Source organism: Chiroxiphia lanceolata, chromosome 7, assembly GCF_009829145.1.
Source record: "Chiroxiphia lanceolata isolate bChiLan1 chromosome 7, bChiLan1.pri, whole genome shotgun sequence".
Taxonomy (NCBI): Eukaryota; Metazoa; Chordata; class Aves; order Passeriformes; family Pipridae; genus Chiroxiphia; species Chiroxiphia lanceolata.
The window spans coordinates 35,568,782-35,591,234 of NC_045643.1; the positions used below are offsets into that span (position 1 = coordinate 35,568,782).

The 22,453-nt window shown below is 40.1% G+C and overlaps 1 protein-coding gene across 9 annotated transcripts in view; it reads left to right on the plus strand.

The window, feature by feature from the left end:
- Positions 1-22,453, plus strand: part of KYNU (kynureninase) — a 61,635-nt gene that overhangs the window by 22,849 nt on the left and 16,333 nt on the right. For 8 of the 9 annotated variants that reach the window (XM_032694007.1, XM_032694009.1, XM_032694010.1 and 5 more), the window contains 6 exons: positions 2,110-2,171; positions 3,536-3,607; positions 5,149-5,223; positions 6,563-6,709; positions 12,845-12,943; positions 13,717-13,790. In XM_032694007.1, the coding sequence (XP_032549898.1) occupies positions 2,110-2,171; positions 3,536-3,607; positions 5,149-5,223; positions 6,563-6,709; positions 12,845-12,943; positions 13,717-13,790 (529 nt within the window). The remainder of the gene's footprint in view (positions 1-2,109; positions 2,172-3,535; positions 3,608-5,148; positions 5,224-6,562; positions 6,710-12,844; positions 12,944-13,716; positions 13,791-22,453) is intronic. The other variant, XM_032694003.1, reaches the window with a different exon arrangement.

Genomic DNA, 22,453 nt, shown 5'->3' on the forward strand with positions numbered 1-22,453 from the left:
AACATAATTTTGTCTCCCGTGTGCCGGGTCTTTGAATATTCTAATAGGTTAATTGGATCATAGGAAGGTTGTTTTCTGAAATGCAGTACAGGTTATAAAGGATAACAGTTTTCCAATGACACGGATGAGGTTTGTTTTGTGGGCATGAAATTCAATAATGGAAAGCTTTTAATAAATATATAATTTACGGAAGACCAAGACTTACATGACAAATGTAGTGTCATATTTAATTTGGGATGGTAGCATGCAGCTAAAAGGGATCTACACATTAACCATTTGTTTTATAGGGAAGCAGTACAGCAGGCAGAGGATTGCTCGTGCAGAATTTGCTGGGAAAGCCACAGATTTCATGGAAGGAGCAGAGGGAGAAATAAGAACAGTACAATTTCCTGATGCTGTCCCTTTTTTCAGCCTCAAGAGTTCCATAGAAATATTAAGACTGCAAATAATACTGTTTTGAGCTGCAATCACTCTGTCTAGCTGTCTTCTATATCTGCAAGAGAAGAGCCACAAGGTGACCTCTTCCAGCAGCATGGGTCCTGCAGATGCAGTGCTATCAGAGGGAAAAAAAGAAAGCAAAGGAGAGGAGTTTAAGTGAGGAAAAGAGCTTATTTTTGCCTATGAAGAACTAGTCCTTTATATATTTCTTTACACAAATTTGATGATGTTTGTGGTGTCTGAAGGAGGGAACTTATTCACGACATCTCTTTTTCCTCGTGGCTCATCCCTGGACAGGTCTTCCAGAGTCCCTGCCAGCTATTGCCAAAGCTTTCTGTCCAAAACTTGGAGATTTTAGCAACACATAGAAAGGCCCTTGAACACCTCAATGAGGATGGTTCTTGGCTGCTCCTGTGCTGGCAGAAGCTGAGGCCTGCTTGGGAAGGATTTATTAACACTTCTTAACTATAGATTTCCATGTTCTTTGACTGTATTTGCTTGTATCGAGGTCAGCCCATGGTTATGCCTTTTTGCTATATTGGCAAAGTGTGAACCTAAACGCTGTGGGATATGGTGAGAGTGTCCCTCTGCTTCTGCTGCCTTTTCCCTGTGTTATTTGGGACCTTGCGTACCCTCAACAGCAGGGACAGGAGAAACCCAGGACTCACCTCTCCATTTTTTGTGGAGCTCTCCTTACCCTTTTAACCCCAATATCATGTTTTATCTCCCCTTCATTGATCTCCAGTGTGGCTGCTGCCCTTCCTGCCTGCTTACACTTGTCTTCATCCCTCTCTGCCCACAACCTCTCCCCACCTCTGGTGAACTCCACATCTGGGTGATGTTTAGAGCAAGGTGCAAGGAACCTGTCCCAGCTGAAGCAAATTCAAAACGCAGATTTGTCTCAAGGGTGAATTACTTCTTTTCAACAAAAGACATGAGGTGAACCAGAAAGAAACAGGAATTAATTTTCTCCATATCTGAGTGGCTCCCTAACCAACATACAGTCTCTTGACTCGCCTGAAGTTTTTCACCAGGGCTTGATAAGCACTGGAGAACTTTTTACTAAATACTTTGTAATAACAATTAGTTGTTACTCTATTAGTTCTGGCTGTTATTAGTCTCCTGGGAGTGATGTAGATATGGCTTGTAGTGAAGCTGTTACATTAATAATGGTCTGTTATATTCAATGGGTCAATTTTGCTTGGTTTTTTTTATTGGGAATGAGATTTAGCTTGACATTACAGTAACCACTTACCATAGGTGATTATCTCAATATGTTTTCTCACTTGTGTTACGTATGAACTTCTGACAAAAATAAACCTTCAAGTCTTGCTTTACGTACAGACTTCTGACCTGATTTGTCTGAGGTATTCATGATAATAAATCCAGCAGTGGTTTGCTGGGAAATGGAAATACTTCATTGTTTGTTGTTTTCTGTGGCTGACCTGAAAAAATAAATATTTTCCTGCCAGTGTAGTGTAGTGAGTCAGACAAGAAATCTTTTTACTTCACTCCGATGACACCTCAAACATTCATTTCCTTTCTAGTCTTTAGAGAGACTTCGACTGAACACATACTTTTGCTTTCTCACCACCTGTACTAGATTTTTCTGAAATTTTCAAGAAAACCTCCAAGCAGTATTTTTTATGTTTTATCTTCTTATTATTTCAGGGGCCGAAAGACACGAAGTAGCCTTAATGAATGGGCTGACTGTTAACTTGCACCTCCTGATGGTATGTCTTTATGATGTATATTTGATGGTGTGTTGACAAGTACTTTTCTCCTTTCTTTGTGTATGTAAGCAAAGTGCTTTCTGAAGACCTCACAGAGACAGACCTGGGTGACAGACTAACTTCTTTTAAGCCTTAGGAGTTGTATCTTGAATAATGTATGTGCAAGACCTGGCCTCACTCAATACGAAGCAGAAAAGCTGGACAGAGAAATATTTTCAAGGACTTAGGATGGGAAGTTTGAGCTGTTCTCGCATGTGTTGTATGTCAGTCACCAAATGAGACCTTATTATTTAAGGAACATTTACAAGTAATTTTTCAGATTTCAATTTCACACCAAATTTCAAAGTTCAGGAAACAGGAGCTCAACTTTGAGCAAGACAAAGCTGTAATTTCAGTCAAACTTTTAAACAAAAGATAGTAGAGTTAAGCTGTTTTATATATACCTAAATTGTGGTAGAGTATTTTGATTTGTATTACATAGTAGCCATAAGTGTGTCTTATTTATGCTCAGGTGCCTCTGTGGCTACAAAAAGCCTGTCTCTGGTTCTCTAGTATTTCCAAAGATTTGGTTCAACTGAGTGTGGATGTGAAGCTTTGTTTTGAGTGATTCACACAAAAAGGTTCATTCCTTGAATCTGCTCCTCTGTGAAATGCCTCTGACTTTTGTTAAGTTAAGATGGCAGGATGGGGGTAAGTACAAACCAACTCACTTGGCTACTCTGCCCTGAATCAGGTGCAGCGAAGTCAGACCTGTCCGAAATTTCTTGAGTACACAGTCCATGCAGAGCTTTGTGTAACCCAAACTTGAGCTGGAGGACTTGTAAGTCTCCTACTAGTCCTCTTGGCATGGTGGCCAGCCCAGCTTGCCTTCACATGAGGAAGGAAGAAGGAAAGACCATGATGAAGGTGCCTTGGAGAAGGTAAAGGTCTTTGCAGAAGGCTTAGTCCTTTGGTCAGAGTTGTTTCAGAGTAAAGGATGATTCAGTGATTAATATTTTAGTGCAGGAATGAAAATCCAGTTCTTTTTCACTGTTTGCTATCGGCTGCTGCTTTTGCTTCCTGGATGGAGCTGGATAAAATCCCAGCTTCCCTGGCTGTAGTCAAAGCTTTACTGTTGATTCCTGTTAAGTGCAAGTTTTCACTGCTGGATTTTTGTGGCCTTTGCTATGGATACATGAAATACAGTATTATAACACTTTCCTACTTTGATAAATGTTATATGGACAAAGAAATATTTGTAATTTCTGGGGGATTCTCTGTAGTCTACATGAAAGTAAAGCAGTCTTTATTAAGTCGTATGCTGAGAGCATCTCTCTTATCTCTGCTTAGATACATTTCAACATAATTTTTTTCTTCCTTAACAGCTATCTTTCTTTAAGCCTACTCCAAGACGCTATAAAATTCTTCTAGAAGCAAGAGCTTTTCCCTCTGACCATGTAAGAAATTAATAATTTACCATATTTGTATTATTAATCATATTTTTCCAAAGAATATCAGTAGTATGATTTGAATATTTATTAGCTCATCTTGTCCAAGTAACATTACAATAAAAAAATCTGTCAGAAGCCTTTGAGCTCAGCATATTTTACAGATCGTAGCTTTATTCCTTTTGTTCAAATAAAAAGTGCTACAAGAGGAAAAGATTGAATGGGTGCATTGATTTATTAGTCTTTTTAAAGACATTGAGCAAACTACTGGCCTAAATCAACTAAAGTTGTAAATGTTTTATTAATTCTTGTTGCTGTTTTACTTTATGAAACCAAATCAATACAAACTCACAACATTAACACTTATATATCCCCAGACAGAGATGGAAATGTTTGTTCTTAGCACTTTAGATTACTAGTTCAAACATCATTTGTCTGCTATAAAATAGGAGACAATAGCCCATGCATGAGAGCTTGCAGCAAATTAATCTTTGGGTTTGTGGCCCACTGCTACTTTATCATCAACACCATCAACTCGTGGAAATTGATAACGAATTTGATCTCTAAGGTGTGATAAAAATGGCTCAAGCTACTAATGGGTTTATTTGTAGCAAACATGGTGGCACAGATGTATAAACCTCAAATTGCTTCTATTCTAAGTAATGTTTATATTAATCCCACATTTGTTCCAGGCACACTTGTGTGCTTGGACTCCATCTTCCTAAATTTCTACAGCAGTTCAGTAATAATCTCTGCAACTGCCACTGCTTCAGCTCCTGTTGTGAAATTTTAAACTACTTCATACCGTTATTTGATGATTGTTATTTGATCACCAGAATCGTTATTGATAAAATTGGCAGATAGGATTTTCAAAATATTATGAGAGTTTAAAACTCTTATTTCCTACCATCTGTGCAGCAAATAGAAGAGGTGAGAATAGCACAGGACCATATGTATGTGCTGGCCAAACCTCATTTGTGTTGGCAGCAGGGCATTGTGACTGCCTGGAATTGAGTGTGTGTGACCAAGAAAAGTGGGTACCCAGGGCTCTGCAGAAGTGATGCTCAGTCTTCTCCTTGGCTGTTATCCATGCAGACTTGGCTTTCTGGCAAAGAAAAAGGTAAAGCACATCCTCCATCACATTATCGAACCACAGAATGGTTTAGGTCGGAAGAGACCTTAAAGATCACCTTGTTCCAACCCTCCAACCATGGGCAGGGATGACACCCACTAGATCAGGCTGCTCAGGGCCCCATCTCCACCCTCATTCTACTCCATGAACTTATCCTGTAGGATTTAGGCTTTGACTTCTCACTCAAAAGTCCTTGCAGTCTTATATGAATTAAATTTGTGTCTTTTTTAATCCAAAGGAAATCTGCAAACTTTTCAGTGAGGTTGGATTATGCTTTCAAAGCATTACTTTCAGTGAAAGGCAAGGCATCTGAATTCCTGTTTGAAGTTCTGATGTGTTTGTCCTTTTTTTTTTTTTTTTATTTTAGTTGTATATCATGTATTTGTGTTAATGTCGTCTGTATGGAATTCTCTTCCAGTATGCTGTTGAGTCCCAGCTTCGACTGCACGGGCTGGACGTGGAGAAAAGCATGATCCTGCTGCAGCCACGGCAGGTTGGTGAGGAATATGTCAGTTCTGCTTGCTGTCACTAAGGGCAGAAACATATTTCATGTGAAAGTAGGGCATATATTGTCAAATATTGTAGTGTCTGCTTGCAGAAGTTATAATTTGTATTAAAACTCTTTAGGTAAAATTTATGAATTGTGTGGTCTGTTTCAGGGTATATTTTTTGACATTAAACCCCGTTTTATAATTGCTGATTCAATAGTTAATTTTCCTGGAACAACAACAAGAAAAAGGTTATTTTCCCTATTTTTCCTGTTTGCAAAAACCGACAGCACACTGAGTCACCTGCAAAATATAGTAACTCATTGAGAAAGCCCATTGTCCTCTGAATGTCCTAAGGTAAGAGATTGCCATAACACGAGCAACACTGTCTGTATCAGCACAGACTGAGAGAAAGGTCTGCTCTGAGTAATATGCAATTCAGATTAATTTGAAAGGCTGCCTCGCTTCACTTCTGCAGCATTAAGAACTTTGTCACCTAACTATAAACCGAGGGTGACCTTTTGCTTCTGAGATCTGAGTCATCTTGTGAGTAAAGAGCCCACTCCTGAATGCTTGATAGATTTGCAGAGATTGTTGAGATAATAACAGTCCCTTGCAATTCAACCATCTTGCCCAAGCTCTTTTCAGTAACAAGTCTAATTTAATTCTAGGTTTTCACTGCCTAATTGTTCCCTAGGTGGTGGTATGTTTTACAAGATCCCTTGCTAGGAAGACAGGAGGAGGATGGGGCAGTAACTTTCCTATAAAGAATCAAAAATGAGTTGTTTTTTTTTTTCCTTTTGGTTGAAATTTTTCTATATTTAATGACCATAGGTTTGGGGATTTTTTCTGCTTTTGATGATGTGAGACATTGTTTTTGAAACATAAATATGGCAGGTTTATAATAGCTTCCTGTGGGATACCAAGTTTATTAAAAAAGTACAGAGTGAAAGTGATAGACAACTTTCAAGTCTTGTGGGTGTCACAAATTTCAGATGCCACTTAAAAATCATTAGATACTCTGTTTGCACCACAAATTTTTTGTTGTAAATTAAAACTGTCAGAAACATTAGAAAGTATAAAGCATGTTAGAGTATGAATTGAATAGACTTTTTATAACTGGTACCTTCAAGACTCATTTGCTAATGATTTTTTTTTGAGGTTACTTGCTCATAGGCTACTTCATAGCACTACCTTTGTACATCATTACCATGCTAAGGATTTGCTTTTGATCTCCTTATGCAAGCAGCGTGGCTCATGCTAAAATATAGATTATGAAATAAGGACTGACAGTTTCATTACTGCCAGAGTTGATGTAAAATGTGTACTTTAACTTTGTTTTAGGGGGAGGAGACCTTGAGGACTGAAGATATCCTTGCTGTAATTGAGAAGGAAGGGGACTCTATTGCTGTCATTATGTTCAGTGGGGTTCAGTACTACACAGGACAGTTGTTTGAAATCCCTAGAATAACAAAGGCTGGCCAAAAAAAGGTAGGACTGCTCCAGATTCATCCTCTTAACACCACTTTTAGATCAATTTTCTGTGTGATATATTTTTAATTTCTACTATTTTTTGGTAACAAAACATGGAATTTTGTGTGACTGGTAAAATGTAAAAGCATTCTGTGCCCTTATCCTTTGGGGGCTGTGTGCTGCATGAAGAAACAGCAGTTAGAGCAATCTTGCAGGTGAGTCTTAACCTATATGGAAAGATAATTTATGACTATTAACTTATACTTGGCTTTTCTTGAAGGATAGAGTATCAAGAGTTTCAGTGTAGAAGGAGGAGGAGGTAACCACAGCTGTAATCTCTCTATAAAAGTTAGTTTGTGTTAGATTTCTGCTTTCTTTGGCAGACTTTCATGATTTTCCTCCTTTCCTGCTGCCATGTTATGGCAATTTCTGCCCCCAGTGGGTAGGGAGGTGAGTTTCCCACAGAGCCAGTACTGCTCAGACTGGGCTGATGAGTTTTCAGGAGACAGCTACAATGTGGAGCACATCAACATCACAAGATGACTGTTTTTTAGTGAGGACTCAGCCTTTGGAGCTTGCAGGCTCTGTGGACATAGCTGTAAAACTCTTTAACCATCTCAATTGCCTTAGGAATCCAGGAAAAAATAGTTTTTAATTAAGTCACGTTATCAACAGGAGGTCACCAGACTTTCCATAGTGGCAGCCTTTTACTGAATGCACCTTATCTCACACAAGATTAAATCACTCAAGGGTAAACTTATTCAGTATCCCTGGATTTTTGGCAAACCAGCTAACCCTTTATATTTGATGGTTTAACTCTCTGGAGAGGTTCCTGGCTCACAACAGGCTATACATCTTCTGCTGCTGTAGGTTTGGCAGTGGAAATTTTTCTGGAGGTCGGGGCATAAGGTATGCTGCTGGAAAGTGATGGTAAGGTCCCCCCTGGGAGAGCAGAGTAGGTGTGAGAGCTAGTGCATGGCCCATGGGATATAAAAAGGGAATGTTCTCACAGAGCAGCACCTGGCGACAAAATTGGTGCTAAAAACAGTACAAAACAAAACCAACTTCTGAAGTGGATGTAGAAAACCAAGGAAAAAAAGAAATGGGGGGAGTCAGCTGCAGGGGGAAATGGTGTTGTGTATTAGCTCTAAAAGCAACACCGTTATCATGCTTTCTTGGGGGGTCTTCCAGCACTTTGCTGACCACAAATAATCATAAGACTATGCTGAAATGTCAGAAAGGGAAGTCAGGTTATTAACAGGATGATGCCACCCACTGCTCTGCTCTCTCACACTCCTGGTGGCAGAAAAGCTTTCATTCAGTCACCAACACCTACGTGCCTTCAGTGCTGCTTCCCTGAAATCTGCTCCGTGATGTGTCTGAAAGGTGTCTGACAGAGAGAAATCTTTCTTCTCTTCTATAAACATGAACGACCTGGGAATAGCCTATCATTTCACCACCTCCCTAAAAATGCTCTCTGGACTGTGGGATGCGGGCTTGGATGAGTGGAAGTGATGTGGTTTCACTGAAAGCTATAAACTACCCTGAAGTGGTTGAGAACCCGTGTCCTGGGGAAGAGTGGTCACTGATAGTTTATTACATAGAGTAAAAATGGATTTGATTTTTATGATATCTGAGGAGATAACCAGAAATTTGTGGAGAGAGATTAAAATTTCTATAAGGCAGTGCAAATAAAAATATTAACTCAGGGGTATGTGCTTCCACACGGATACACACAAAACCACTGCACACTTTATACAGAGACTGTATCATGTTACTGAAGAGGAGAACAATTTCCGACAGCTGTTCATCATTCCAGCAGGCACAGGTAAATGTCAAAGGCCTGTTTCCACCTGCATGCCTGTTAGGGGTGCTATAAGTAGACCTGAATCTCCTCCTCCAAGATTTTTCAAAAGTGGGGGGACCCTAACAGATTTAATTACCAGTCTCTTTGTGGTTCGAGTGTGTAGGACTGGGATATCCAGGTAGATACATGGTTTAAAATGTCGTTAGTATATTGAAAAATCAAAACTAATTCAACCTGAAGAACTGTTTGAGTACCCTTAAGGCTTGGAAAACGTGAACCAGCCCTGTTTTTAATTCCCTCCTATCAGATACGCTCAGCTCATTGTCCTTATGGATTCTGCCCTGGGGTTAAGTAATTGTTAATATGTTTATACAAACCTACTATGTAACAGACTCTTATACCACACTTAAACGTCTGCATATGGTAAATATTTACTTGAATAACCACAGAGTCAGCAATTCATGAAGAGTTTCTCTCTTAATATTGGTGAGAGCTATTCCTGCACCCTGCTGCTTTTCTTAATCTCAGAACTTCTGGTTATCAAAAAGCCCCAAATGGGGGATCTTCAAAAACGATTGGCTCCTCTCCCCTTTTCCCAGGTCAGAGCTGATGTTTGGAGCTGCTGTTGGGTTAGAGAAAAATGAAACCAACTTCTACAGCAGAGTAATTAGCATCTATGTATCTATAAATTTAATTGGACTTAAAGACTATATGTCCTTCAAGAGCTTCTGGATCTGATGAAAACAGTATTGTCTTATATATATTAGCACAGAAAGACTGGAAGTCCTTTTAAAATACATTTTGAAAGAAGATAAGACTGAAAAGCCATGTTTAGAGCAAAAAATGCAAGGTTCTCCTTCCCAGTGGTGAAGGGTGGTGAATGACCCTGCGCTCCCGAACAGAAAATAGGCTGGGGAGAGCTGACAAGCAAACGACTCAGAAGGCGAAAATACAAGGTGAAAATGTCATTCAAGAAAAAGAGAGGGAAAAAAAAAAATCACTTGTCAGACAGTATATTAGAGAGAAAAGTCCTACACAGATGGTCTTAATAATTCTTTTAATGTACAGCTGAAATAAAATCTCGCAGTGTTGTGCCCTATCAGGTCTTGGAGAGAGATTTGAGCTGCGAGTTCTGGAGGTCTGGAAAATGTCCTAGGATTCTTGAGGTCAATCATTTATGAATTAAGTTACTGATTTCCTTTTACATTTTTTAAGCCAATTTCCTAAGTTCTCTACGTACATTAAGATTCCTCCCAGAGTGAAAGCTCTGCACATAGACAGCTTCATTAAGTCATTAAATATTAAATGAACTAAATTAAGCTTGAAAAATTACCTCAGGCTATTTTTCCATCTAAGGTCTCTCAGATAAATCAAAATTACTACATATTGTGCAAGAGACTCATCAGCAGGCTGAGGAGGATGTAACAGTTTTCCTTGTTTCATACTTTTGAGCTTGCTTTAGAGGATGGAGGAGGCTGAGTCGTTTTCTTCTTCTGCAAGTTAAGAAATGGCTGACTTTTAGGAGACTCTACCTTTCAAGTACAATTTTAATTTATTAAGTTATGTTGTACTTTCCACTGACTCTGTACCGTTATGAAAAATATTTTAATCTCTTGAGTTCCCAGTAGGAAGAGCTTTAAGATCCTTCATCTTCATTTCTTTTCCTGTCTCTCTTTCTAAATGTCCCAGCTTTGCCGGTGTGAAGCTGTCATTTCTCTCCCTCTCTCCAAATGTCATTGTCCATGCTGAGTTGTTACCTGCTGGTTATCAGCAGCTACCCAGACACTTTGCAGAAATGACTTTTAGATGTTGGAACGGAGTGGAAGAGGCAGGGGAGAGCACACGTCCTCTCCCTCGCCCAGAGCAGATGGAGAGCTCTGTTTTTCCCCCAGTCTGGGGAAGCGCTGTTCCCACGCAGTCCTGGTTCTGTGTGGCTTCTGCAGGGAGAGCTGTTTCAGTTTGTTTTACTTTTTCCCTGCGATCTGTGTGGCTAAACATTTGCTGTTTGTGTGACTCAAGTGCCAGACACCTCCCTGGGAGAAACAAACCAGCACAACCCATCTTGCAGATGACGACTCGAACAAACTGGTGCGAGTGGGTGTTTCTGAGACGACGCAGGAAACCTGCCAGCTCCGAACCCAGATTTTCAGGCTGTGCCTCAATACTGAGTTAGAAAGTGCCCAGTAGGATTTGCCAGCTGATTTCAAAGCACTGGGAAGCAGTTAGAGGAGTTCAGGAGGATGACCCATGGGTGGTATGTCTGTGGTCCTCCTGTTTGAGGGCTACGAGCCCATGGTGTGGGTTCAAGCTGATCTATTCCAGCCAGTGTCAGTGCCCAAGGAATTTTGAACATATCATTGTTACAGAGATAGATATGGCTATGGAGCATCTTTATACTGCCATGACTGCAAGGGCATCCAAACTGCCACTGTCCTAAAGCATCTTGTCTTGCCTCCTGTTTTGTCATCTTGTGCTTGGACATATTTTCTGTGGATTTTATGACTTACTGACAGGGAAAAGACAACTGATTTTGGCACATGACTTATAGGATCAAATTTCTTATGGGTTTTTTATTTGTGAGCAACTTCCATTGTTTTGTTAGTTTTGATTTTGTTATTGTACTGCCAGACACACACATTCTGAAAGACTCTCATCCTATTGTGTTATTCCTGGTTTCTACCAATGAATCTGTCATAGAATTGCTTCCAAAAGTTTGTGTGGGATGCATGTACAAAGGGACACTTGTAAAGGTCTAAATCCAGTCAGCTGAAGTTCTGAAGTTAATGCCTTAAAACCCTGTGAAAACCTTCTCCTTCACTGGCAATTGGCTTTAGTTTGCTGTAGCTTATTTCTCTGAAGCCATTTTATCCCTGAATGAGAGCATTCCCATGGGAATTCAATGTGCTTCAGGCTCTCTACCTTAGCTTCACCATTTCAGTTGATCTGTTTTAACTCAGTTCTGCATGTCCCTATGAAGTCAAGCCACCAAAGTTATTTATTGGGACTCTTATTCTGATGTTTAGATCATGCAAGTACTATAGCAGTGAGTTTTCTTTCCATTGCTTTGCAGCAACTTCTTAAGCTGATAACTCCACCAAAGCCTCCATTAGAATTAACGTGTCACACCTTTTTAAAATGCTACTTCATTCAAATTGTTATCTAGTTTATACAGAAGATTAAATATACCAAAGTACTGTTTAAATAATTTAGCTAAGGCTCTCTCCATGCAAGAAACAGCAGGAGATTCTTAAAAAAACCCCTTTTGTTTTATTATTGGATGCTGATTTTTCTGAAGCCTGTGCTCTCACTCCTATTCCTACCCCGCTGCTTGCAAGCAAGCTGTTTGTGTTTTAAAAGCAAAATGCAAAATAGCATTTAATTCTTAGTCCAGGAACAAAAAAAACAGTTTTATTTCTCTGCACCTAAACAAATAGCAAAGCTTGGAAGAACTTTTTAGTTTAAAAATGCTGCCATCCAGTGGTTATTTCGTGTGTAAAACCTGCTTTTTTGGTCTAGGCGTCTCTGATCCTTAGATGCTTTTTTTCCCTTTCTTTCCCTGTGCAAATTGTGGTGATGGGAAATACACCACTTTTCACAGAGGAATGTCAGAATTCTTCTTCTGAGGGACAAGTAAAAACGTCTTTAAAGATCGGTGTGTTGCATAAGATGCTATCTCACCCATTTGGATTCCCAAAGAGCAAAATCCTTCTAGTTTAAATATCAGTGAGACCTTCAGTAAAAGTATGTGGTGGAAAGTAATTGTTCGTGAGTATCTGGCATCATTATGTGCTTTACTACTTTGTTTCTGCATGTTGTGCCATAAAACAGGTTGTATTTATGCATTTGTTCTGAATACTAATTTCAAATGATTCCACTTTATTGCATGATCAACATCTTAGGAATCTAAACCATATCTAGTAATAACTCAAAGCAGATGGGTCTTGATAGATTCATCATAGAAGGGTTTGGGTTTGAAGGGACCTTAAAAATCATCCATCTCCAACCTCTCTGCTGCGGCCAGGGACACCTTCCACTAGCCCAGATTGCTCCAAGCTCTGTCCAACCTGTCCTTAGACACTTCCAGGGATGGGGCAGCCACAGCTTCTCTGGGTAACCTGTGCCAGGGCCTCCCCACCCTCACAACCAAGAATTTCTAATGTCTAAGTCTCTCCTTTTTTAGTTTAAGTCCATTTCTACTTGTCCTATCCCTACCTTACTTTTTACAAAGTCACTAGGTATCATGCCTATGGAGAGAGCGAGTAAAGCTCTACAGGTGTTTTTTTCAAAATAACTTCATGGTGAGGATTATCTTAGCAAGTAGTGTAATAATTATCTCTTTCCTGCAGGGATGCCTTGTTGGATTTGACCTGGCTCACAGTGTTGGGAATGTAGAGCTTCATTTGCATGACTGGGGAGTAGATTTTGCCTGCTGGTGCTCCTACAAGGTAAAATAGATTCATTGTTGGAGACTATTTTCCATAATGTCACTTATACCATGGGTCAGCAAACAGGTCAGATGAATAAGAACTGCACCTGAACTGTTGATCAAGACTTGGCTGAACCTTTGAACCAGCCACGGTGAGGAGATGGACACTGATTTTAGTGGTGGCTTTGTTATGAGAGGTTCCAAAATCTAACAGTGGCAATGACCTACATGGTCTTGTGAATGTGAGGTGGATGCTGGTGGTGGTTAAACATCTGCTCTGAGGCACATTCTACCCTGTGGTCACAGGATCAGAGGCTCTTCTCTTATTTCCCACACTGAGAAAGTCTCACAGCTACAGGGTTTTATGAAGTGGTCCCTAGATAAGATACTATTCTTGTCCAAATTTAAATAATTTTGGTCACAGAACAAGATATCTTTAATTCCTTTGACTTCTGTTGAGATTAAGAATTGACAGATATAGTCAGAGAGATTGTTTGATGACTTTGCTATATGTATTATGAAATGGAATTGTTTCAGCTGTACTTCAATTTTCTAGCCTGTTAGACTTCAATTATTGTACCTAAGCCAAGAAAGATATTTTAAAATCTAACCTGGAAAAAAAATATATCTGCTTTTATCTACATCAGCACTTTGTGACAAACGCTAAGATCTCCAGTTAGAAACCTCTAGAAAAGTTAAAATTGGTCTGTTTTGTAGAGCTGGGTGAGGGAAGAAAGGTGATATTTTACAGATAATGAGCACGACATCTACATGTTGATTTATTCTTTACAGTATTTAAATTCTGGAGCAGGAGGCCTCGCTGGTGCCTACATTCATGAAAAGCATTCCAAGAGTGTTAAACCAACGTGAGTATTTTTCTACACCCAAATAAAAGTCCTGTGAAGTTCAAAGGGGAAAATGTCTTCCCTTTGAATTGAGATCTGAAAGTGAAATTGTGTAGATAACTAGTCTTAGAATATGGGCATGTGCATCTGTGTATATATTTATAGAAACAGAAAAAAAATTCCTGTTGCAAAAAAAAAAAAATATCATTGGGCTAACATTTGTTACTGATTTATTGTATCAGTGAAAAGGGTAGTACAAATTTAGTCAAATTGTTTATAGGACTTTGTTACTTCAGGTGGGTTATTGTATGTTAATTTTAGTAAATTTTGAAATTGGTAATGCACATGCTCACATCTTAAGTGCCTTTCCTTCTTGAAGTCTGCTATCGGTTCTAAACTAAGTAGAATCATAAAAGAGAGTGTTGATAATGTTAAAAACAAGTAACCTAAATCATGTCTATGAGGCTGTTTAATGTAAAGAGAATATTTAACATCTGCCTTTAAAAATGGATTTTTAAAAAATCCTCGAAGTCTCTGGGTGGTGAACAAAATCAAAGACAATTTCGACTCTGTGCCTAATAACTCTTTAGTACTGGCATGTTTTCATTAAAATTATATCCACTGGCAAAGCTAGGAAGTATTACATGGAGATCTGTGTTCTCAAAGACTCTATAATCCATGGAAAGCTGAGCTATCAACTGAGGTTAGTTGCATTTAAAAAATACCTGTTATTTAAACCAGTATATTACTATATTCTATGTATCTATATTAAGAACAGTAGGATTAATACTTTCAGTGCACTGACAAATGTAAACATTTCTGGCTGTAATGCTTGGAGAAGTTGCTTGCACTTCCTTTTATTTTAGCTTGAAGAAGGCAAACTAAATCAGGTTTCAGAGACAAATAATATTATAATAAGCAGCTTCGCTGCACTGTGCTCGTTTCAGACTGTCTAGACTCTCAGGAGATAACAAAATAACACTGATAAGTTTTTCTCAGTCACCCATAGCAGAAAACTCATTAGGATGACATACGACCTGTTCTGAACTGATTTGATCCTTATACGTGAACGCTGGCAAAATATTCCGGATATCTGGATATTTCTTCTGGAAAGTTTTATGCTTCCCTGTTAGTTGGGTGCACACATTGTTCCCATGGCCCCACCTGGTTCTGTGGTTCTCGTTTTGGGGAACTGGGAAGATGATGAATAGTTGAAAAAAATGTGAAAAATCGCAGAATAGCAAAAGGGCAAATGAATAAAATATCAAGGACTTTGAGTCTTTTTTCCTCCTTGATGAAATTTTGAAACTTCTGTGAGGGCACTGGCTTCGTATTGTAGGTAAGAGTTTAAATTAGTTTTTCCTGAACTGGCTCCTTCATACATAGTCATTAATTTGTGTACCAAATCTGGCTACTGAATATCTTAAACACAATTACCTATATGAAATAGGCTTTTTCAGCCTGGGGCCCAATTAAGGATATAATTCCAACCTTCCTGCGTAGTCCCTCTGCATTATTTAATCATAATTATTTCATATTTCCTGAGATTTGATAATCACTCATCAAATTTGTTTGTAGTTCCTATGCCCTGGTTGCATTACTTCTCTTTCTTTCCCGCATCAACCAGTCATTTCAGGTCTCCAAATAAGGCACTGAGACAAAGGAGAATTTGTCTATGTCAAAGTATTCAATTTTATAGCTGATTTAAATGCAGAGCAATTTTGTGTATGTTGTACAATCAAATAGAGTGGAATTTAACTGCTTGGGAAGTTGCAGCCCGTCTGCTGGAGCTACAAAGTCTTTGGCTGTCATCTGAATCAAGGATGACACCCAGTGGCCACACAACTTCAGTCAAAAACCAGAAGTACCAGACACTTATTTCTTTGCATCTCAGCCCCCACAAATGCAGGGAATTAAATTCCAATCCAGCTGACACCCTTTTGTCATTTAAAATGTCTGAAATATTGTTTTTAACTCACAGTCAATATTCTGCAAGTCACTTTACCCACCTATATAGATTTCCTTAATTTGTCTCATCCTTCATATTTTCTGCAAGCTATCGACTAGGTAGTTATTTTTATAAGGAAATAATGTATTGGGCCTTAATAGAAAAATGTATGTTCTGACCATAATTCAGAGAGGCAGTTCCAGGGTGTTTGCCTGTTACTGACTGAGGCTGGAGCAAACAGGCCTTAGGTACTTATTGAAAATTAAACAGCTTGATCCAAAATTTTCATTTTAAATCCCTCAAACCCAGCTACTGCCAATCACCAATTTTGATCTAAATTCCCTTAATTTTGTGAGTATGCTTCTATCCTATGCCCAGTTTAAGAAACTGGGTTCCCCTCCAGCAGCTCCCTTCAGACCCTTCTCCCCCAATAACAAAACACTTATTTGCTGCTTTCTTTTAAAATGTAACTCAAGAAAGAGTTACTAAAGTATTTAATAGCCATCAGTACCTGAGGCCATCCCAGAACTGATTTCTGCCTTGGGGCTGCCATTGAGGTCGTGGCCAAGACCTCCACAACCCAAACCTGGCACAAATCAGTAATAGCATGGCATGTCCCAGCAGACAAAAGGCAAACCAGTCCCACTCTTCTTCTTCATGGATATGCAAGCTTCCTACAGGAGTTATAAAGCTGGTAATTCACTAACTTGGGAAAGAATTTATATCTAAGGGCAAGGTTTTGTCCTTAGATCTGATGTCTGGCAGATGGTGACACAGTCTTATGCGTCCCCTTCTTGTTTTGCATCTTTGCAGATACCATCCTTGTGTCCTGCAAACACCTTGGCTTAGCTGGGGATAGTTCTCTAATTCACTGCAAAGGCCATGGGTCTAAAAGTGACATGTTGTAACCATCCCAATTAACATCACCCAAGTATGTTGGGTAGTCCTTTGCTAGTCCCCCCATCTTTCTCCTTAGAGCAGTAAAACTGAATCAATCTGACATATATGGGTTCGATATATCCCCATTCTCTCATGATCTCACCTCTTTTGAATTCTCTCTTAATACTTAAATAGCTTTTTTAATACCTGGTCTATATATCACAATGCAACATATTCCTGGCTAATTGTGTGAGAGTGATTTCTTTATGGAAAGGTTTCAAACAAAAAAAAAAATGACCTGGAGAGAGCAGAGCTATGAAATGCTACTGAAACTGTTGGGTCAGTGCAGGCTGAGCCTATGCCACCAAGTTTTCATAGAGTGTTGCAGAGGGGAAGTTTCCAAGGCACAGAGAGCACTGAAGTGACCTACTAATATTGAAATTTTGCTTGTCTAGCTGTTTGGGCTCCAGAAAAGTTTCCTTTTTGATTTTTTAATATTTTATTTTTTTCTCTCTCTATTTCTCCATTTATAAAAAGAAGGATAATTAGAATTACCGAGCAATTAACTATAATGAAACGTGAATATTTGTGAGCAGCTGGGGAAGAAGGTGCAAGAGAAGTCAAGTGTTCACAGCAGAGTAGTTGCAGCTGTAGATGTGCAGGGGGTTCAGCTCTGCTGTCAGCTGGCATAAGGGATGGGAGGGGGAAAACTCACAGAGCCCTGAGACAGTAAAGGAAGGAAAAGTAAGGCACAATTTAAAGAGATGAAAGGGAAATAAATGTATGTAAAGCAGTCAGAAGAATAATAGATAAGCCTTGGCAGAGGATTAAATGAAAACTGTACACAGTTTAGTGTTTAAAATGAAAGGATTTATCAAACTTAGCTTTAGCCCACTCTAGCAGCAGGTAGAGTTTAAAAATGAAAAGTTTGTGTGATGTGAAGAAATGCTGCATGTGCAGGAAGCAGTTGATGTCCAAAGAATGTGTTGGCTTTTACTTTTTTCTATGATTAAAAAAAAAAAAGTTTCAAAGAGCAAGAAGCAAAAAGGTAGCTATTTCATACTGGCTTTGAGAAACACAAGGCACCTTCAGCCAATTTCTTCATAGACAGAGGTGAGATATCAACCCTCTCTCTTAGATCACTTCCCTGTTTGTTGTCTTGATGCCAATGAAAATGCCAGAGCATAAACAGCTTCCTGCTACTTCTTTATAGAGACTTGCACAGCCTTTTTGGTATGTGAACTTTAACCCTGTAATGAGATAAACAAAAATACACTACTTCATAGACCTTCCCCTTCCCATTTTTCCCAGGTGATCTGGGTCCCCATCCTGCTCTAGTGCAGATCCTGTCTGCCCAGTAACTCTGTTTTGCAAGAGGTTACTCCACACCTTCCAGGGCTGGCAGTTCCAGCTGAGTTTTTCTTTAATGATTTTCTTGATTTTGAGGAGATACCACATTACTCTCTTTTGAATTAGAGTCAAATAATCCCCAAAATAAATAGCTGAAGCTTCTGTGAAACTGCTGCAAATAATGTATCTTTGGTGGAATGTGAGTTGGGAGCAAATGACAGTCGTAAAAAGATTTGGAAGGCTGTTTTATATCTACTGTACTGGAAAGAACTAAAGCTGCCCTTGTTTAAAATGCTTCCAGGAATCATGGAATTACAGAATGGTTTGGGTTGAAAGGGACCTTAAAGCTCATCTCACTCCAAACCCCCTGCCATGGGTAGGGACACCTTCCACTATTCCAGGTTGCTCCAAGCCCCGTCCAACCTGGCCTTGGACACTTCCAGGGATGGGGCAGCCACAGCCTTTCTGGGCAACCTGTGCCAGGGCCTCATCACCCTCACAGACAAGAATTTCTTTACTCAGACTGAGTCTTCTACTCAGACTTTATTGAGATAACACACTAAAGTGGTCCTTTTCTCACTGACCCTGGAGTCTGTCACCTCTGGATATGTCAGCAATGCTGAAAGCTTTAGCAGAACAGAGCTCCTCGTCCTGGTCAGGGAGAGGATCTGGAGAAGCAATGTTGAGACTCCTAAATGCAGCCAGGTGGGAAAGTCAGTGGTGACAGATGGAAGTGTACAGGCTGCTGTTTCCAGAAGGGTTTGTCACTGGTCCTAGTGGACTCAAACTGTGGGCTAATACAGGGATAAACTACCCGTGCAGTGCAACACGTGTCCCCCGAGCACAGGAAGTATCCTGTGCTAAGGTAGAGAAACAATCTGTTGCTTTGCCAAGAAGATGAGAGTAATTTAGCTCCTTGAGCTAATTTAGAAACCAAAAGTTAAAACCTCCCTTGGGAAGAGACTGTTTAGGAATAAAGCTATTGGCTAATTAGGCTTAATTGCATTGTCTTGGGACAAGTGATTTATTGGGCCAATCTAGACCCATGATGGGCCTGCAGGGGTGTGTTCTCGGATTCACCAACTGCGTGGCAAATATCCAAGAGCATTTTTTAACTTTGGAGTGAGTCTCTGTGAGGAAAAAAAAGAGAGAGGTTAATGTGCACTCACATCATCTATTCCCATTCTTATTCCTTCAGCTCTGCACATCCTTTTATGTGGCTCCCATGATTGTCTCCTTGTTCTCTGTCAAGCATTTTCTGTCTTTCTCCCTTCAAATCCTCCCTTGTAATTAAGCTGTATCTTCAAGCAATCTTGCTTCTTTTCTCATTATAAATAACCTTCTCATGCTTTCCTCCCTGAAGGTCTTCCCCTTTGTTTTGTCATCTTTGCCCTGGTTAGACTTTAAGGTGTTTTAGAGAGGAGCTGTAGGCCTCCTTGTTAACTCCTGGGACTGTGTAAAGGTGCTGTATGTGAACTCTGCATCGCCTGTAGGACAGCTGGAGTGGGGGTGAAAGAAATGTGCTGTTTTCATTCCCTGAGTGTGTGCTCCCATGCATCTCTCCTGGACCACACTGATGGGACATACACCACTTTGTGTGCTCTGCCATGACCCTTTCGCACTCCCAGCCCTGGAAATGGCAAGGAGGTGCCTGTGTTCCTTGTGGATGTGCTTTCCCATCTGCTGCCTCCAGCTTTTCTCATCAGATGGTGTAAGACACAATTGCTCAAACACTTGAAAGCAACCAACAGGCTTAGCCTGATGGAAAGGTGAATGTAGCCTGGGGGCAACTCTTACATCCCCTTAACTAGCAAGGAAGAGATCCTGGGGCTCTCCTTGGAGTCTGGATGGCTGCTGTGATTTTTCCCCCCACTTCAAAGGCCGTGTGTTGTTAGCTGCCTGCTCTTTGTGCCTCAGTTCTCTGCTTTGAGACAGGTAGTATTGAAAGCACTTTGCCGTGTCTTGATTTTTCCCAATAAGACAAAGCAGCGAGTTAATTTCCTTCCCGCTGAAGGAAGTTCCAGAAATTCAACACTCGTGCTGGTGTCACACAGCTTTAAGAAAATGGGAAAAAACCCTTCTGTGCCTGCTTTTTTAATAAGTCACAAAAAGAGGCATTATCTCTCCTCTTGTTCTTATCTATTCATCTGTACATTTCTGTGTCCACCTCACAGAACCTCTCCTTTTTATGGAGGGAAAAATTTATTTTCAACGAAGTACCTCAAGGAAATCTTCTGCTGTTTCCATAAGAGTTCGCTTACCTCTGTGCAGAAATGTGCTGGAACTAATGCAATTTTACATGTGGTATTTCCTACTAGGTATTGACTTGCTTTCAGCATTTTTCATTTTTTCTACTTCAGAAAATTTTGGAACTTTCTAAGACGCTTTCCTCCTAGGATTCTCAGACAGAGCTGTAGTCTGCATGTGTCTGTTAAAAATGAGATGCTCACTCTTTTGTATTAGTTCATTAGACCAGAGTGGGGAATTGTTTCTGATTTTTCCTTATAGACTGTGCTTCGAGATCACTATGTGCCTTGAAATTGCTCTGAGCTGAAAGCATCAGCAATAGCCATTATGCTTTTGTGCCATTAATACTTGCCTTTTTTCCTCCCCATTCCTGTCCCCTGGAGAATATTCCTGTAATTGTCAGGTACAGTTTCAGATGGGGTTTCCTGCCCAGCATGTCTCCCAGAGCTATTCGTGTCCCTGTCCTGGCTGGATACCTCTCTGGCTTTAGTTGCAGCTCTGGGATCACACATCCAGCTAATATTGTGATTCCTAGCACCAGCCAGCACCTGATTCAAGCCATAAGCATTTTTAAAGGTAATTGCAAGGTCATTGCCCAGGTTAAAGAAATAATTGTCTCATTATTTCTTGCAAAGTTGGTATCCTGGGTGTGTGCACTGGAGGATTATGTGTGTGGGTGGGTGTTTCATTTTTTTCCTTGGTTTACAACTTGTGCTTATTTGTTTCCACTTGTTCATGGAGTTTCTGGTCCTCTCTTTCTCCTGGCTGAACCTTCATCTCTCCACTCCTCAGCCACAATAAGGTCTCACCAAGGCAGACATCTTCACATTCGCTTAAGAGTTGGACTTGATGATCTTTGTGGGTCCCTTTCAACTCGGTATATTCTGTGATATTCTTTTTTTCCTTTGTCTCCCTCAATCTATTTTATCTCCCAAATCTATTTTATCTTCACCATTGCTTGGGCAAACCAGATGAATTTCTTTTTGCCCCCATGCCATCTTCCTTCTTGTAAAGTCCAGCAAAGTACATCCACAGCCTGCTGTCCTTTACTTCTTGCCCATCTCCACACATCTTTGAATCAGGAGCTTCCCAGAGGCCTTCATGACATATATTTTTATTCTTGCCCATTTTCTTTAAGCCATCCTTCCTCTCACTTTTCATTTGTGAAATGCTTACTTTCACACCTCTTTGTTGCTGCTGGTAAATTTTTAGTCACAGTGACTACTCCTTATTTTTCACTGAAGTCATTTTAGTGCTTGCTGGAAGTTGCTTCTTCCTGCCTTCCACTGTGTGGAAACTACAGGGCAGCTACAGCCACATAGTGCTCATCAAGTGATTGAAGGGCAGTTTCCAGTGAAATGCTGGGAACGACATGTATCCTTCTCTTCCCTTTCCTTCTCCTAGTTTCTCAGTCAGCATGACATCAATTTGGTGATCTAATCCACCAGTGCAATTGTTTTGGGAAAATTTTAGGTTCTTTCTCTCCCGTGGTATGAAAAGTAGCAGCTCAAAGTGAAGAATTACGTATTAATCTCTTTAGCTACGTACAGATTATTGAGCAAAAAGGTAATAATTCTCCACTGTAATCTAGTTTTTCAGCATCCCTTTGTTTTCATTGACAGTTTTCTGAGTTGACTTTCTAGCAACCCATTGTGAGCAAATGCAGAGAGGTTTAGTCAGTGTGGGTTCAAGGTCAGTTATTTTGCAGGTATAGTTATTTTGTTTTTGTGGCAATCTTTTTTAGCATGATGCTCCAAAGGGCCACAGCAGACCTCGATGATCAGGACGGTATCTACATTCGATATCGTACTGATGGAAGCCTGTTCAATCTAAGGCGTCTGAAGGCCCACACCAAGACCCTAAACCATCTTGTCCGGGAGCTGCTATATGCTGATGACGCCGCCCTTGTTGCCCACACAGAAGCAGCTCTGCAACGTTTAACATCCTGCTTTGCAGATGCTGCTGAGCTCTTTGGGCTGGAAGTCAGCCTAAAGAAGACAGAAGTTCTCCATCAACCTGCACCTCAGGAAGTCTTCCATCATCCCCATATCACCATTGGCGAATCAGAGCTCAAATCAGTCCAGCAGTTTAATTACCTAGGTAGCCTCATCTCCTCGGATGGTAAGATTGACGGGGAGATAGACAACAGGTTGGCAAAGGCATACAGTGCTTTCGGAAAACTCCACAAAAGAGTATGGCGTAATAAACACTTGAAGAAAAGCACAAAGATCAGTGTTTACAAAGCCATAGTGTTGTCTAC